The 19,555-nt window shown below is 35.7% G+C and overlaps 1 protein-coding gene across 1 annotated transcript; it reads left to right on the forward strand.

Moving 5' to 3' along the window:
• Positions 1 to 2,284: 2,284 nt before the first annotated feature.
• LOC140158373 (L-gulono-1,4-lactone dehydrogenase-like) lies at positions 2,285 to 19,169 on the forward strand. Its single transcript, XM_072181465.1, has 8 exons — positions 2,285 to 2,739; positions 9,705 to 9,929; positions 12,093 to 12,251; positions 12,820 to 13,043; positions 14,351 to 14,893; positions 15,992 to 16,146; positions 16,757 to 16,970; positions 18,609 to 19,169. Exons 1-8 carry the CDS (start codon positions 2,727 to 2,729, stop codon positions 19,167 to 19,169), a joined length of 2,094 nt encoding a protein of 697 aa, XP_072037566.1. The 5' UTR covers positions 2,285 to 2,726.
• The last annotated feature ends 386 nt before the right edge of the window (positions 19,170 to 19,555 follow it).

Raw genomic sequence — 19,555 nt, forward strand, 5'->3', positions numbered from 1 at the left:
GAGTCCGACACTAGGGGTCTATCGGTGGCGATTTTTGTCGAAAACCGTGGGGGTAATTGTGTGGAAACTTGGGTGTCATTGACAGTGAAAATAACTTTCCATTGCCATTTTGAAGCTAAATTGCTACCAAAACGTGCGAAATTGTTCAAAATTCAGCGCCCCTGTTTTTCGAATTATCAGGCATTTAATTTGGTATATCGGCGAGAATCCAAGTTTTTCGATCGAAAAACTTGGTTTCTCGGTCGATAAACCTGGATTCATGGAAATTTGGTATATCGCCGATAAGCCAAGTTAAAGTTTTTTAATCGAACATGTAGAAAGGAGAATTGACAAATTCCATGCAGCAGAAAAAAAAAAGTTCCGGCTATAGAAACCTGGTTTATCGATCGAAAAACCTGGATTCTCGATGAAAACTTGGTATATCGGTCGGAAATCTGGGATTCTCGATCGAAAAACCTGGATTCTAGCAGATAAACTCGCTCGATCGAAAAACCTGGCTTGGGTATAACTTAGTATATCGGCGAGAATCCATGTTTCTTGATCATAATCCAGGTTTATCGATCGGAAAACCCAGATTTTTGACCGATATACCAAGTTTTCATCGAGAATCCAGGTTTTTCGATCGATAAACCAGGTTTCTAGCCGGAACTTTTTTTTTTGCTGCATGGAATTTGTCAATTCTCCTTTCTACATGTATAAGACACTTCAACCTGTTTTTACCCTGAACTGCTGAAAAGTGGCACTTTTCGGAGTGTCTTTTTTTTACTGATGGGTACAGAACATTTTGATACAGCCTGTATAATATGATAACTGCAGCGGACAATTTTGGCGTTTCAGAATTAAAGAAAAATAAATCAACATTGATAAAAACATATTTATTTAAATAGCAATTGCGTTAGGCGTAATTTAATAACATAATTAACTTTAATGAACTTCTGGGACAAGTCAAACATCGTCGTATACATGGTATACCCAGTACCCACCCGCAACTTCCGCCCATGAAAATCGGCGGCACACGACCGATACTCCCACCTGTAGAACGTGCGTGTGGTTAAACTGGGGGAGGGATATTCTATTTCTTAAAACATTTGTCACACTTTCCTTAATTATACCCACATGTCAAAGTGTGAAATAATTCTCATCAGTCTAAGATTTTAAAAGATTTTAATCTTAAAAGATTTGAGATTAAATTTTTATTTTTATTTTTAAAGAATAAAATGTCCCCCTTAAGGGGTGGGGTATGAACCTTTAAACAGTATTTTTTGTGGGACATTAGAACACATCAGACATATCGAATTGCAATGCAAAAAGAATGTCCTTCTGATGTCAAATAATTTTGATTTTTTTTTAAAATTCGCAATGTAATACACATTTTTTGGCAAATGATTAAAAATTGATATTTTTGATATTTAACAGTACTCGAAGCAAACTTTATAAAATCTGATAATGTACTTAAAGTGTATGTAGGTGGGATGAAAAGCCGACGATCAATTGAAAATTTTGACCTTTCGTATTGAAGATATGGATTGTTTTTCCCAAAACACTAACAATAATTAGGTCTTTTGGGGAAAAAAATCCATATCTTCAATATGAAAGGTCAAAATTTTCAATCATTGATCGTCGGCTTTTCCTCCCAGCTATACACTTTAAGAATATATCATTAGATTTATAAAATTTATTTCGAGGACTGTTATATATCAAAAATGTGAAAAATATCAAATTTTAATAATTTGCCATAAAATGTGTGTATTATATCGTGAATTTCAACAAATTAAAATTATTTGATATCAGAAAGACATTCTTCGTATTCAGAATGCAATTCGATATGTCTGATGTGCTCTCATGTCCCAAAAATACTTAAAGAATAAAAAATTGCAAAGGAGATACACGTTTAAATAATTTGTTTTAATAGGCCTCGTTATGTAACCTTGCAGACATGTAAGTCTAAGGACAATTAGCAATCGCCTATCGTAGAGACATTTATGATGATTTCCGCTTCCGAGTAAGGCATATAGCCTCCAAATTTAGAAAGACAACATTATTTTACTTAAGTGAAATATAATATGTTTCAAATATTATTCATGGATTTCAAGTTGATCAGTTATCATATGTTAGAAGGGTAAAATAACACGCATGATTTTAAATCATATTGCTTTATAAGACAATTACAATTTACCGCCATGTATATTTTCAATGATTATATTCTAGAAACACCGTTCTAATCAGCGTTAATGACCGCCTACGCAATTAACACAACTCTTGTTAAAAGAAGCACCACTTACTCAGAAGCTGTCACTAAATTTAACAGCGCCACGGGCTAAATGTGATGAAAACAAAACTTTTTCTCGTAATGGTAAATCCTAACACAGCATTCAAATGGCAGTGAAGCGAACCAATCCCTCTACGAAACCAGGGAAAATGTTTATATAAGTGCGACCTTTCCCGGGATTTCTCTCAAATTTCAAGCGAACTTCGCTGTGGAAATAGCTCTATCTGGCTTAGCGACCTGACGTCACATTGTATACAACAGTACAACACATATAGGAAGGAGAAAGTTTATAAACTGCATTCGAGATGATTAAAACTTCAGATGAGAGCTAAACCATTGAAGCACACGGACTATACTCATGATACTACTTTGGATAATATACTTTGATATAACTTTATTGGACAATTATAAGATATATAACTAATTGGAGATAGAGAGGGCACTTCGAGATCGCAACATGAATTATATAGGTAAGTTATTTACATTTGATTTGTTTTTTATATCTTGCAATAACATTAATGTATCACGCTTTTTCATTGCACACCGGGTGCTTCAAGTTTAATGCTTTACGCTTAGATATTAAATGACAAGTACCCGGGAACAATGACTTAATTTGAATTTTTCTTGATTGTAACATCTGTGAACATGATGGAATACAAGGTGCTGCATGCTGGTGTACGAGTATCAGGGGTGTGCGAGTTCCTCTTTTCAGCCGATTTCCTCTTTTTTTTGCCAAAAATGTTTTCTTTTATTTTCAGCCCCTATTTGGCGCTCTTTTCTTTGGATGTGGGGGACCCTGATTTTATGCAGTTTTTCAGCGTAATTTTCTTCTTTTTTGGTCTGTGGCCTCTCACACCCCTGGTGTATACATTATACAAGTAAAATCATTTAAATCTATCATTGTCACACTGAGGGACAGTTATTTGTTCTTATCATACCTGTCATATGAAATTTGAACCTATCTACGACAACATAATATTTATCATGTTTGTATGTTATCATTTTTCAAACAAAATGTCAAATTGTACAAGTCAACTAATTTGATAGGTGCGAGGTGGGACCCTTTCGTCTGAAAAAAAAAACTGTGCTAAACTAAGACAATATTTAGCCTTGTCGGCAAACCGCGGCAAGACACAAAATCTCACCTTAATGCTTACAGGTTAAATATTTCCTCTCGTCTACTGACAATATAAGATTGCTCGGGCATGCTAAAGTCATAATCCGAAAATATTAAGAGCGAAACAAGTTCTTTTCCCCATATGAATAATATTTTTATTACCCCATCACCTCATATCTCTCCCTTGGGCAGACACTTTTGCCCGACATATTTCTTGTGTTAAAGCAGTTGTAAGCAAAAAGATCGACAATTTATAGCCAAGTGGGAATATTTGAAAATTATATTTTAAGATAATAAAAAAAGTTATGCCATATTTTCAGACATAATAATATTTGGTTGTACTTTAGATAAGTATGCCAACCATTTTGTAACGACTGTTAAAGTGTCACGTGACAGATGCAGGTAGCTATTATTACCGCTTTATTTAGATATCTTTTATAATAGGGTACCTGCAGGTAATATGGGACCATTAAGGACGTTTAGCTTATTTGCATAAAACTAAAGAAGATATGCCCACAAGAGATTGTTATGATGAACAACCTGTCCTTTAAGATTAATAAAACAGGCAATGTTACCTTGTTTTTATGTTTGTTTGGACGCTATGACGTCAAAATGACGTCATCGTCAAATAGTGTCCCATATTACCTGCATGTGCAGGTAATATGGGACACTGTGTTATCTCTATGGTGAAAATCAAAAAGTTCAGAAAATCACTCTTTTGTTCTAAAAACATTTTTGTTACATGATTTTGAATGTTAAATGCAAATGTCTACAAGAAAATTCAATTTTCTAAATAGTTTTGCTTTTCGCATTGACAATGCACACAATTTCCTATGTGTCCCATATTACCTGCACCCATTCAGTTGAAAATCAGAGAAAATAATCATTTATAAAGGAAAGTGCCACTTGTCAGTGGAATTTTACCTGCTGATAAGCTTAACCCATCACCTAAAGATCATAAAAAATGACAAATGCCCCCTCAGTACCAGAGTTTTTGGATACACAATCATAAAATGTGACCTCATTGATTTTATATCAGGCCAAAAAAACGACATAATTTTTTGGGTAATTTCACTCTTTTTGCCATTGATTTCCAAGAGTTTGATACACAGACTCCAAAACTGCATTTCTAGAAGCACAATTGATGTCTCTAAACACTTAACAAATCAACTTAAAGTGTTTACCTTCTCTAAGCCTACTTTTTGTTAAAATGAAAACAGGTGTCCCATATTACCTGCTGTCCCATATTACCTGCACCTACCCTAGTTGGTATTTGTGTGGTATTTGATGACATTGGATATATTGATACATCTTTTCAGGTGTGTTACAGGTTGCTACTCCAAAGGGCCGTTAGTCCGAAAACCTAAATTTAGTTATAAATCATAACTTACCCTTTAACCCTAATTCTGAACTGCACTCTATTGTAGCCTATAAGCATGAGCCCTTCCTAACCCTTAACATGACCATGATGACCCTGACTCTCAACCTAACTCTGACCCTTACCCTATATCCCTAACACCAACCCTAACCCTAATTCTATCCCAGGAATACTACATTTTGTATAACCTAACCTTATCCACAACCTGCAACCTTTATCATAAACCTAAAAACCCCTAAACCCTTATTAACCCTTTTGACACTAATAACCCTTCGGTATAATAATAGGATGTTCCCCTCTTCTTTAATATCTTTGTTATGATTCCGTTTTAATAAACACGTTTTTTGGAAAACACCGGAACACCATACTTTTACAAACATATGACTAATATAAAAGAATTGGATCCGGTAGTAAACATATTTTGAAAAACACCGGAATGGATTAAACCCGATTAACTAATAATTCAAATATTGCGTCACCTAATCCTGTTTTGGCGGCTTGATCGAGAAAAATAACCAACATATTATGTCATTATTTGTAAACATTCCCACAACAAAGATTTGTCTTTATAGTATATTTACATATAACCCGACAAAATATGCCTTATTTGCATATAACATGTAACAGTATGAACACCAAGAGATTATTGTGAAAAGTAACTTATTCATTTCAAATGACTACAATGAAGTTTTTCAATTAAGTGAGGATGTTAAACATCAAGTCATTAAAAGGAATCGGATGTACATAATCGTCTTAAAGATAAAATACTGAAAGGACAACGTGTGTGTTCGTAACATATAGTGAAAAGAATGACACATTTTGCTATTTTCAAAATAGATTATGCGACGCGGCTGTTAAGGTACACACTTAACTTAAAGGTTAAGGTAAAAGAATCAAGCTTACATGCACTTAAGTCTCTTAACAATACGTATCAGTATGTTTAACGATGATACATCATGTTAATAATGATGATACATACATAATATTTTGTTTTACCAAAATACGTTTGAATCATCAATTCATGTTGAAGTGTATAGAAATTAAATTTGACAATGAACGATATTTACTTCCTTTTCGTATACACGCACCGTAAAAAGGAGTACTTATAAGTTTGGCAAGTTTTTTTCCCATATTGTAAATAATATTTCCAAAAATAAAGATACAATTTATTTTCCCCTGAGTCTTTTACATTAGGGGCTATAATATTCACTCAGTTCTGACAAATTGCTGAAAGTACATGCAATATTTAAATGGGGTTCTACTATTAGAGGTTAAGTGGCATCCTGCCAAAGACACAGTTACCTTGCAAAATGCAAAAGTTATACCAATGATAATTAAATATTTACATTTGAAAAGCGATTCATGGTCAGTATCATAAAAGTATACCATTTCCAAGAAAATGCTATAATATTTTACCAAGAAACCACGCGATATTTATTATATAGTTTAGAGTTAATGTGCCCTTGGACTGTTGTGTGATATCGGTTTTTTTGTGATGACAAATGAAAATCACAAATAAAAAGTAACACTCTCTATTTTCAATCATAACTACACCTTTATCTTGACAGTTTCTCATTTGCTCGCACTATTCCTTTTTAAGGGAATTTTTATTTAAATTTAAATTTTGTTTTAATATCATTGACATATAAAAACTAACTAAAAATAACAATATAATTAGCATTTAATATTTAAAAATCGTCCATTTCTTTTCTGCAAAAACGAAAAGGTTCTTTCTTGTTATATCTTTTACGAGACCCATTCTATATACGAGAACGTCTTCTTCTTTGATGTAAAAACCTCTTTATACCAGTCTCAAGATAAATATGGCATCCGCACCTGCCTGGGGTGTTTTCTCAAGAGGTCCAAAGTAAACTTGCTCTCTTGTAGTCTCTTCCTCTTGCTTCTTTTTTAGTCATTTGTTTAGATGTAAGCAGATTAGTGGAGACCCTTGGTGACATTCCTCACCACCTTTGTCACCATCTTCAGTGCTATCGGAAGTCTTTAAAACCCACCGCAACCAAACCGCTCGAACGTTGTCACTGGGAAAACTTTCTTCACATTGCTTCAGAAAACTTCCGTCCATTGTGGCTTCTCGCATCATTATCATTGATAGACCTACTTTTTTTTTAAAGCTTTTAAAATAAAATCATAATCCACAACTTCATCAGTCATCATCAGTATCAAAAGCTTTCCTAAACTCCCCCGGACGTACGTATTCCCTTGGTACTTGTTGCGTGTGGAAGAGGTTTTCACCAACCAACCTCTTTATTTATATTTTACCCATCATATAAATGGTGATAATTTGCCAGAAAATCGTTTTGGTATGAATGACTTTGTTTACCAAATATTACTGATGAGGCATGACACAGTTTGTTTTGTTTTTCTTGCCTAAAGTAGTAGCAACAAGAAGTGCGAGTAGTCAGCAATGAGTTCAATTTCAACACGTGGTATAGGTGGGTGTGGTGACAGACTAGGGATCGAGTGTCTTAATACAGCACTTTGAAGTGCTTCAAGAATTTCCACTTAAAAGTCATCTAAGCTGTGTATATTTAGGTTAACCGAGTTACCTACTTTAATCGAGGCCTAAGAAGTATCATATTTTATTAGTCATGTTGTACGTGCAACGTGGAAATACCGTACTGTTAATGTAAAAAAAAGGCGCGCTTTTAATCGGTAAAGTTACTCAAAATATTCAAGAGCTGTCTTAAGAACCACTGAACCAATGCTGGGCTTGTTTGTACTCGTGTAAATGCATTTTACATGCTGATTCATTCAATGTACAGCTCCGATTTTTTTTCAACTTTTGAAGAAAATTTGAAACTTGTCGTCTGCAGTCGAAACCCGTGTTAAGTAATTGAACAATTAAGAATTTCTGAATTGGTTTATAGTCTTTACTAGCGTTAAAATGTTTGACGAATTAAACGTTCAATCTCAAGTGAACATTCAATCATCATGATCATCACGCGATATTTGTTTACAGTGGTAAACATCAGTATAGTCCTACATTTTTAGCATTAAGATGAACTTTTAACACACCCCACCCTTTTAACACATTACACGCGTTATGTTACATGCTTAAAGCATGCTTAAGGTGCATTAAAACAACTGTCTCTAAAGTTGTACTTGCGCCAAATACAGGAATTTACTTAATTAAGGCACAATCATTCTTGGTGCTATTAATAGTAATAGTACGAGCTAAAAGACAGATCTCTTATACTTATAGGGAAACATGAGTCCGTCTTCTCTCCAGGTTTCTTCTTTTCTTTGCCTTAGGCAATCTTTCTTCCGAGGGCAATATGATGGAGCTTACACAAGCTGAAACCTAAATTGCAGAGAGCTGGAATCGAGAAAGAAAGTCTATAGTTTTACACGGCTTGTATTGTCAGAACAAGATTTTTTCTGTAATCGGAGAAGTCACAGACTGTCAACTCTGCCAGGCTTCTTCTTGATGACAACAATTATCTAGGGAAGTACCATTGTACTTTGTTGGTAATCAGAGCGCCACAAGATCGAACTAAATTTTTTGGAGTTTGGGACCTACGGCAGTTAAGCCCAATCGTCACATATAAGCGCACTTAAAATACCCTTAAAATGGGGGAAGAACTAGGAAATCACCCAGATGAAAATACCTCAAAAGTACAACACCGATGTATGTCAATATCTAACGTGAAAGATTGTGTAGCCGGCATATTGTTGACGTTTATACCGGTATATGCACACATTGAACAGTTAAAACGGTCTATTTCCCCACCAAAAATAGATGATATATTGCTTGTAAAGTTGTGGGTCAAATTCTCATTATATAAAACACTTAAAAGCGGTCCACTGACTTGTAATGCCTGGGAAAAAAGATACCGCGCGTTTACCATGGAGCAGTTAAGTGTAAAATAATAACATTAATCACAATTTAATCATCGATGTCCTAAATAAAATTCATTTAAAGCAACAATTCCATCATTCAAATGATAAGAACCACTTTTTAAAGATATTACACCTATTCCCAGGCACTTATTACAGATTATAGAACCACGTGTGTCATAAGCACGTTCAAATTAAGCAAACATTATTTTAGGTGATTAAAAATGTCTAGAAAACTGGCAACTTTACATCCTCCGACTCTACGCAAGTCTGAAAGGCGACGCGAACTCTCTCAGTCCTCGTTGCCTAAGGCGTATCTACTACACATAACTGCTAATGTTTGGGCGGGTGTCTAAAGCAGATTCTACTACCAGCAGGAAACCAGCTCTCACACGAACCTTGCTTCACTAGGTCCTCACTTTCTACTCACTTGCTACCTGGTTTGACATGCTGTATGGATGGATCTCTTATATAGCCCAATGTTATCATGGATCTTGAGATATTAACTACTGATGAATTGATGAAAATTACCAAATATTGTGATTATACAGATGATAAGAAGTCTTTATATAGGATCATTTATTGCAAATAAGGTTATTTGGTTTGACTGACTGGATTGTATAGCAACGCGAACGTTTATACAACTTTCTAGCGCTTGGACTTGTACCACCTCTATCCAGAACAGATACTGACCTTCGATAGTGGTGTTTCTTAACGGTATCCGCTGATTTGTCTTGGACAGAATTTCAGCTCAAACTGTTGTTTTATACTCATATATCGAATGCTACATAATTTGCATGTAAGTTGTTCAAGAAAGCAACCACCATGTTTGATTTCATCATGTTTTCATGCCATTTTCTTGTTGTTTGCACGGTGTTTTGGTCCCAGTTGGCTTAACGCCTCGGACCAGATCGAGTAATTTTTGTGCATTTTAGTAGGAAGGTATCTTGTGCTGGATGTATTGATATAAACTAAAACTCATTAAACTCATCGCAATCCGTGCAGTTATAGTAGCTTCCTTCACGTGACCATTAGTCTAACGGATTTTCTCTCTCCTCTCTCTCTCTTTTGCATATATCCAGGATCTTTCTTTAAAGACATCTATCAAAAGATGGCAGGATCTTGCGACATAGTGGATTGTTGCTTTGGACTACGTCCATGTCATCAATGTATCTTTCCTTGCATTAAAAAATGTGGCTATGCCAATAGAACTGTGTTTTATAACTACGATGGAACAGAGAGTGTGGAACCTTTAGTGGATTACTTCAAACCAACAAATTCACTCGCTACAAAGAATTTAGTCAGAGGTAAGTATGGTTACACCTATATACCGTAAAAACTCGATAGTTAGCATAATGTGCTTACTATTGAGCGTTTTTAAAACATGCAAACATGACGAGCCCCATCCACAAAACTGACAAAAGTGCAAAGGGTTTTGAGCAAATCATCGATACACATACGAATAAGTAAACCTGCAAATGTGTGTCTCAACTCCATAGCTCGCTTGGTAAAGCACCGGACTTTGGTACAATTTCAAAAGCGATCGATAGTAAGCACATATGCTAACTATCGAGTTTTTACGGTAATAAAATATAGATTATTAAAGAATCGTTTGTTTTTACAAAAGGTCGTGAATCATGAACTATTGTAATAGAAGAAACCAGTTCTGAATTACCAGAGCAAAAGAAACCCAAGTGTGATCAATTTGGGTTTTGTTTAGGGATTTGTATACCAATACTTCTTGGAAGTAACTAATCTTCAGAATTAATGTAACTTAACAATGTTAATGTACATTTCTTCTTTCGATACGTGAGACACATATTTCTTTCAAAGCAATGATTTAAGAAGCATTAAGTTTCGAAGGAGCTCCTGAGACTGAGGTGCGATTGCACTTTGGGGCTTTGATTACCTTTACCCCCATTTTTTTGTCAGACGGCCACCTGGTTTACTTCACCCTAGAAGACCCTTATAACCCCCTGACACCCTTTTGTAAAATCCCTTTCATACCAAACTCTGAAATCAATATTTTAAACAGCAATTTTCCTCGCTTGTGAATTTGCGCTGATGCGTGTATTTGCAAAGAAGAGGCGATCGCGTGTGTAGAGCCAATATTGCCTACAAGCTATACCTATGCTAGTTCAAATAGTTTTATATCCTATTGCATATCTGGCGTGGGAACTCCAGATACCCCTCAGGTAAACCCCAACCTTTACAAGTAGTCACATTTATACAAATATTGTTTTAATCTTTTCGGCATTGTGGAGGTTTCAATAAAATACCAAACTACAGATATGTGACAACTATATGCCACCAAGGCTATTGAAAAGGTGTGTCTCGTACATCATACAAAATGCAGCAGAAGTAACTTTAAAGACTTTTCAAATCCAAGATAATTAAACGATTCCCCTCGCAAGACTTAAGTTAAGACATGTACTAAACAAATGTTACCAAGGACGACAAAAAAGTGCTGTAACTTCATCATTAACATTGCCTCATTCAGCAAACCATTAAGGAAAGCTTACGAGGTCTGTTGTTTCCCCATGGGCCCCGCCCTTGACCATCATGAACATGAGAAAAAGTTTAGCTAGAGTCAAGTTCAAAGCACTTCCAATACATTTGTTTTGCAATGCCAGTTTGCATCTTTACAAGCAAAACACAATGTTAAGATAGGGAGTTTTCCCCTTATGTATATTTTCACTTTAAAAACAATAGGCTTATTTCAGAAAGTGCAAGTGCCTTTTGAGGAAGAAACTCTGCATAGTATTCCTCGTATTCTCTGAAATATCGAATACTTATTAAATTGATGACAATGATTAAAATAAGATAATCATATTTTGATTGAATTTGGTGGAGATGATATCTTAAGCTTAATTGTTCATTGCCAAAAACCATGACGTCTTGAAAACGATAAATTTTAGAAGGTGTATATAAATGCCACACTGTTTATACCATTCATTCTTAAAATGGTTACACTTCCTTTTCGATATCCTTACCAAAATACAAGAAGCTCGTAAACATGGTTACCGGTTATAAATCTATAAGCTGCAATGAAATGTTACCTTATGAAGAGTTTATCTCCAACTGTTCTAGTGGTGAAAACGTGTCTTGTCCTTATAAAAAGGGCAACATAAAGGCATAATAATAGTAATATCTATATATCTATCTATATATCTAGAGGACTATTCACCACATTGTAACGAGAGGCGTTACTACATTTTCTAAATAACAATTGTGTATCAAGGCAAATTTGAAACATAAATTAATGCTCTGCGTTTCAACGAAAAAAGTTCAAGTTTTGAAATATTTTCTCAACGTATCAAGAGCTATCTTAAGAACTACTGAACCAATGCTAGGCTTGTTTGTACTCATTTTAATACATTTTTCATGCTAATTCCAAATTTGGTCATGAAAATTTATATTTCTGAAATTGAAGAGAGTTAATAACTAATTTTTATTTTTTATTTTTGCAGGAATGTCTCTTGATAAGGCAGTTTTGAAGAAAGGTTTAACGGCCGTCGAACAGATCGCCGCTGTTATCAACTTTGCTCATGAGAACGAGCTAAGAGTACGAGCTGTCGGGACAGGTTCCTCTTGGTCAAAACTGACCAACGTCCGAGATATTCTTATGGGTATGTATTAAACATTGGCACAGAAAATGCTGATGATTTTTGTAATATCACGTTTTGTAACATGCTGGTTTTGTAATATCACGTTGACCATCCTTGAGAATCTACGATAAATATGCAAGTAAAAGTGTTATTTTCAGTGAAAATAACCCCCTGGTACCGAAATTTGCATCAGAAAGAGTGTTATTTTCATGCAGGTAGCACCATACACTTCTCTTTCACATTTGCACGTAAGAGTCGTGCGTGTGGGATCATTAAACAAATAACAGTGAATAACAAAAACACCTGATAAACAGTATAATTATGTCCCAAATATTTCCTAAAATGTTTTTTATTTTAAGAGAAAGAGGATAATTTTCAGCTCTATTGTGCTACAGTGTGAAAACATTTCTTCTTAAAACATTCAACTCTATACTATTTAATTTGTTTATAATACAGTTCTTTTTCAGAATTTGTGCGTAAAAGATATGTTTATGTTAAATAATTGAACAAATACTTAACACACTTTAGACAAACATACCATTTATGTATTAAATATTTGCCAAACACTTTTCTTTTTCTTGTTATACAGATATGACAAATTTGGACCAAATTCTGAAAGCAGAACCACAAAATGAAGATGGAAGCATCTATCACATAGAGGTTCAAGCCGGGATGAAGTTGCACGATTTAGTCCGGGAAATTGACGTGAAATATGGGATGAGTTTGCCTTGTATGGGGAACTACGCCGGACAGACAATAGCAGGAATAATTAGCACATCGACACATGGAACGGGGCAAGATTACCCCACAATGGTAAGCTTCAATGCGAAGTCATAATTTTTCTTACCAATTTTAATCAAGACATTCCTTAAATCAGTGCTGTATCATATTATTTCAAATCGACGAAAAATCGAAAGAAATGGTCAGATACATTATATTTACAATGCAAAAATACCATCATTTCTAAAGTTGCAATCTTGAAGTCGAAATATTCAAAAGAAGCCATACAGAATCGTTACTAGTAATTAATTAGCACGTTTGAACAATGCTGGAGGAACGGGACAAGATTACCCCACAATGGTAAGCTTGAATGCGCAGTCATATTTTCTTACCAATTTTAATGAAGATATTCCTTAAATCAAAGTACTGTATCCTCTTATTTCAAAATCGACCAAAAATCGAAAGAAATGGCCAGCTACATTATATTTACGATGCAAAAAATTCAACAATTTCTATAAAGTTGCCATCTTGAAATCGAAATATTGAAAAAAAAAACCCAAACAGAATCGTTAATTAATTAGCGCGTTTGGACAACTTGAGGTTCTCTCAAACCTAATGCATTGCTACATGTAATATAGAACTTTGAAGGTTTTCTGGTATTTTCTAAAGTTAAAACGTCATTTCAAAAACCACTTAAATTGCCCTTGTCCTTAAACAAGGCCTCTCCCTTAGGTTCAATATCAAATTGCTATAGTTATTAAGAACAACAACTGAATTAATGAGTAAATGTGTTTATATTGTATTAGTAACATGCTATGGCCTTGTTTCTACAATTGAAAGCACGTGGATTTGAAGATAAGGCGTAAGCGGTCGAAGTGTACAAATTATTGTTATAATGAAAAATAAAGTTGAAAACTTTCACTTTCTTCATAAGAGTGATGATATAAAGTGTAATTATTGATTTAGATAACTACATGAACTAAGGATAATTTATAAGTTGTATCGATTACAAACCAATTAAGGAAATTTAATTACGAGAAAACCTTCAGCCCGATTCAGCAACCTTACCTTGGTTGGCTCTGTTTTCTGCCAAACACAAAAATGGTGGTCACTTTATTGTTGCTATCATCCATTAATACAATTGTCACTAATTAACTGTACAGCCTACAGAACACTTAAGCACTAATTATCAAATTGGTGAATAGTTTTAAATAGTGATTAATCAGTTTGAAATTTGAATGAGGTGTGCGTCATTGATATGGAATGAAACGTACGAAAACTCAGTCTTGCACCTTAAAATGAAAAAGTCACTTTAATCATCATTTACACATACAAATTTAAGGTAATTGGTTTTTAATTACCATTGACACTTACTACTATTAATTTTTATTCAATTACAGTCTAATTTTGTGGTGGAAATTCACATGGTGATCGCCCGAGGGATTCAAATAAAGGTCAGAGCAGCAGCAGATGGAGAGGAAGATGAAGACTTTGAGTCTGTCGAAAGACGGATTAACGCTGCCAAATATGGCGATGCTCCACTTGAAATCCACAGTACTGACGTCTTCAGAGCTGTTGCAGTTGGATTCGGGTCTCTCGGTGCCATATATTCAGTAACTCTTGAATGTGTCCCTGTGTACAACATCGAAGAAACAAGACATTACATTGAGATGGATTGGCCATCTGACAAACAAACGGGACATTTTGAGACCCCTTCAGAGCTCAAAGAACTTGCATCGGGAGCTGGGAGATACTTTTCATTTTTTGTCAACCCATTTCCGAGAAAAAGTTGGCAAGATGCTGACAGAACTGTTCTGAGAAGTGTGTATTTCTCTGGGGAACGAACCGATGAGACGGGTAGTTGCCAATGTGACTGTTGTATGGCGTTCCAGTGTTGTGTCTGTACGGGGTGCAGAGGACAGAGTGCCTGCCAGATTGTCCAGGTTAGTAATGTGATGACAATGTTGACGTAGCCAGGACTTTTGCCAAGGGGATGGGGAAGGGGCAAGAGGGAAAGACAACTTTCAAGTGCATGGCAAACTTTGACAAATTGTCAAAATGGGTTAAAAAATACAAAATATCTTAAATATCAAGGCGGTCAGTATTCCACAGGGGTGGGGGAGACTTCTAACAGGGGCAGTTTCCCCTTGCCACTGGCTATCCCACTTATGATAAAAGTTGCAATGTAATGACAACACAGAGACATTATATGCAATAAAATTGACAATTGCTTCTATAAACTACAGATTTTTTTAGAAGTTTGAAGACTTTCAAAGTTGTGAATGTTTTTGAATGTTCTCAATGTGTTGTCATGTTTTCAACAGTTTGCTCTATTAAGCTCGGAATTAATTAAATCTTTCGTCATTGTATGTGAATCTATAAATATCTTAAACAAAATATGTCCATGATATTGCGTAATATTAAAGTTACATAGTTTGACATTCTTCTAAATGGGCGCGTAACGTCATGTCCGGTATTAGCGTTATGAAATCACGCATCAGGTTCCGCGAAACTTAACGGTCCTTCTTCCGGATCTTGTTAAACGTCTAAGCAAATAATTATCTATGATCTAATTAACACTTCTTTGAAATTGTCTTAATTACCGATGTTTAGCCTTCTAATTTCCCGATTGATACCTAACAAGTTGCAACCTGAATTTTCACGCTATTCTTAATTGAAAAGGAAAAATATCCGTTACCGAATTCTCACCTTGGCTAATCGCAATTATCTCTAAAGATCTCGATACTTAGATTTAAATATAAAGCTTATTTATTTACGAAGATGAACCAAAATGGAGTTTATGATTGTTTCATTCCATCGTGTTAATTTACACTGTAAAAACGTTGGGTAAAGCCGTAACATTAAAAGTGTTTTAAATTTTGCGCAATAATTTAACAATTAGCGCGGCTGGGTGAAACTTTTGTTGATATGTGCAATACAAATGTCTCGCCCAAATCTAATGTTACCTAAAGAATGATTGTTATCACCCCAGCTTAATTAATTATGTTAATTAATTATTGTTTTTTAATTGCATTCTACAGACGGACTGTGCGGCAACATGTCTTCAGATCGTAGCCAATTGTCTTCCATCATTCATTCCTTCCTTTGCTGATTGTGGATTGCATCAATTCGCGCGGGATGCGCCTTACATTCAGAAGTGGTACAACGTGTTAACATTCACCAATGGCAATTTACAGTAAGTTTAAATTATATCCAATTATTTTGGAGAAACGTTTAAAGCCCAAACACAATGTTTTAGTACGACATTAAACATATCCCGTTAGAACTATGAAAAAGAAAGTTGGACAGTAAATCAGACTGGGTACAATTGTGGTTTAAAATGCGCACTTAGGTACAATTCTTGTTTACCATGCGCACTTAGGTATTCTGGTTTGCGCTGCGTACTTAGGTACAATTTGGTTTACAATGCGCACTTAGGTACAATTGTGGTTTACCTTGCGCACTTAGGTACACTTCTGATTTACCTTGCACACTTAGGTACAATTCTGGTTTACCGTGCGCACTTAGGTACAATTCTGGTTTACCCTGCGTACTTACAATGACTTAGGTACAATTCTGGTTTACCCTGTGCATCCTGTATTTTATGGTTAGGGTTAGGTTTGGAGTTATAGTTAGGTTAACATGCATAGGCAAATAAGTCAGAGAAAAAACTCCGGACATATATGCCCCTGTGGCTACTTGAACACCAGACCTTTGGATAGTGCGTCCGATATATTACGTTATCATCTTTAATCTTAATCAATCTTTGCAGAAAATTAACAGTGTTATTTCCCGCCTTTTTTCAGTCTCAAGACAGCTGAATATTGTATTCCCGTGGAAGACATGGACAACGCATTAAAGGACATCGTCAGGATTATGCAAGATTACGGGAAACTTTACCGCGCTTACACTCTTCTACCCATCTATGTGCGCATGGTCAAAGCAGACGATTTGTACTTGAGTCCCGCCAATAGGAGAAGACCAGACGGCAAAGAAGTAGACAGATTTTGCTACATTGAGGTGAGATTTTAGAGATAAATTTAGCTCATCATGAGCATCTTAAGTCACATACAATTACATTTAACCTTTTCACCTCATTAACTTTTACTTAAAGAATTCGCCAAGTGACATAATTTGACGTAAAAGAATGTTTTGGCGCTACTTTTGATATAAGCATTAATCACTGTTCATGGCTCGCAGTGTTTAAGCTTAACTAGAATGTCTGTCAATTATATTAGTTTTGCCCCAAACTAGAATAGTAACATTCCATACATTTATTCCATGGAGGAATGAGTTCTATTTATTGACATTTGATGTTTGCACATGCATTATAACTAGCTGTTCTGGAGGTCTCATATCACGGAAGACATAATAATATAAAAATAAGGAGCCGAATTAATTTAGTTATTGCCATTTATAGAAATAAGACAAGTTTGATTACCACTGTGCAACTCACATCATTTGACAGTGACTTTTCAGACAATGCTGGCGGGTTTTGATAGTAAACGCTGATTGGTTGAAAGTTATGCATAAAATTGGGTCGTTAATGAACGTCTTTCCTGATCATGTGCTCTACCATGATGACGAGGAAGCAAAGTGTTTGCAAAGATTGGTATTATATGCCTTGGGGCTGGGGAAATTGTGGGTATGGCGAGACAATTTGGAGACCTGGGAAAATTATTTCCACTTGCATCTGATTTTAAAGTTTTGAGGTTCAGATTCAAAAACATACAAAGTGTATGTTCTTACATGTTCTATTACACCGCAACAAAGGCGTAGGGCAAACAGGACACGGTGTTTTGACTTTGAGAGTCCATCCCCTGTAGGAATCGAGGCACCACTTCCGTGATGAGCTGCTCAAAGTTTGTTTCCCCAAATTAAAGATCGTGGGAAGAGACGGAATACTGATACTCCTCGATTGAAGCTGGAGCACGTACTCGTGCTGGGGCAGCCCCGGGGGCGGCAATGAGCATGCGCCCTCCCGCTGTGACCCCTGACCTGTATTTGGGTAACGGTCATGTTGATCTGACCCCGTTTAGCGCTTACCTCAGGCTGTGAAAAGTACGCTTGCCTTTCGATCGAACTCCCATTTCGCTTACCCCTCAAAACGCTCATCCAACTCATCCAACATATTTCACTTCACCTACTTAAAGCTACAAACTTATTCAATGAATACATGACATTATGACATGATACTATAACTTAAAAACATTAGTTCAAAGGTCAAAAACTTTCCCCATGTTTTGTTTGCTCAAATTGCTGATTTGTTGTCTTTAGTGAATTCTTTATTCGGTAAACAATCGCAGCAGATTCATTGCCTATAGATGTGTTGGCTTTTTGCCCATTTTGATAATCGTGCTTTCTGATGAGAATTTTAATGCTACGTGAACTTGACACTTGTCGTTGGTAATTGGCAATCGTTCTATGTCGATATAGGGTTCAAGGCTGGTATCAGTGATACATGGCCATCGGGGATCACGGTATCTAAGTAAACTTGTAAGTTGACGTCTTGCAGAAAAAGACAATTTGCAGCATTATACTAAAAGTGAGAGCAAATGCATACCTATTAACTTCACTTTATTGTTAAAACAAATGCAACAATTTGGTGTCAGCCAAACTTTTTTCTAATGTGTAGTATTTCTCTGTTTTTATATTCAGGTTTCGTTTCTTCCTGGAGCATATGGCGTAGACGAGTTCCATCGAAAAGTCGAAGACTACATGTTCAAGCACTACATGGCAAGACCACACTGGGCCAAAAACCACTTTCTCAACTTCAACAGAGTGGATAAGCTTTATCCAGATTTGCACAAATGGAAGAGAGTCTACCTCTTATTTAACAGTGATGGAACATTCGATAATGAATTCACAAGGAAGGTCGGGTTCGAAGATCTGAGAGACTGTGAATGTAGTTCAGAAAAGCAACAAAGAATTAACTGCTCTCACAGAGAAACCGACCAAGTAAGCGAGACTGTGACGCAACAGCCAAGTAGAGTCAATGCCGCACATGCGCAAGACTATCAAAATGAACTGCACACGGAGTGTCTTCACAATCATCATTGCACAAGTAATGTGTCAACAGTTGACGCAGAGGTCATCAGTTCACAGCCAATGAAATCAGCAGGAGATTTTCTTCCGTCCCTTACGGCGGAAAACTCTTCACCCCGTCCTGCTAACTGCCGACAGCACTGTCTACACCACGTCAACAGAACCGACGGATAAAGAGGTAGCGCAAAATGCTGACGGTGCTTCAAGAACATTAGAAACAATTGTGTAAAGTTTATCATATATGTAGAGTTTATTTAAAGGTTTTGCATAACTTAAAAGGCCTCCTGGAATAAACCCGTTTTCATTCATTGTGTTGTAAAGCAACTGTTACGGTATAAGATACCTCATTGTTTGGCAATTAGTTTCCAAAACTTGTATTTATTTTTTTAATCCGAATTTAAAATGTAATGCAGTATTTTTTGGTGATCAATCAAAGACTCGCGGAAAAGGACAAGGAGATTTTTAATTAATTTATATCAATCAATCTAGGTTTTTACATTTGCCACAATACTGCCAATGTTACGTAATCTCAATTTCCGTATTTCCTCACCTGAATTAAA

Source organism: Amphiura filiformis, chromosome 8 (genome assembly GCF_039555335.1).
Source record: "Amphiura filiformis chromosome 8, Afil_fr2py, whole genome shotgun sequence".
Taxonomy (NCBI): domain Eukaryota; kingdom Metazoa; phylum Echinodermata; class Ophiuroidea; order Amphilepidida; family Amphiuridae; genus Amphiura; species Amphiura filiformis.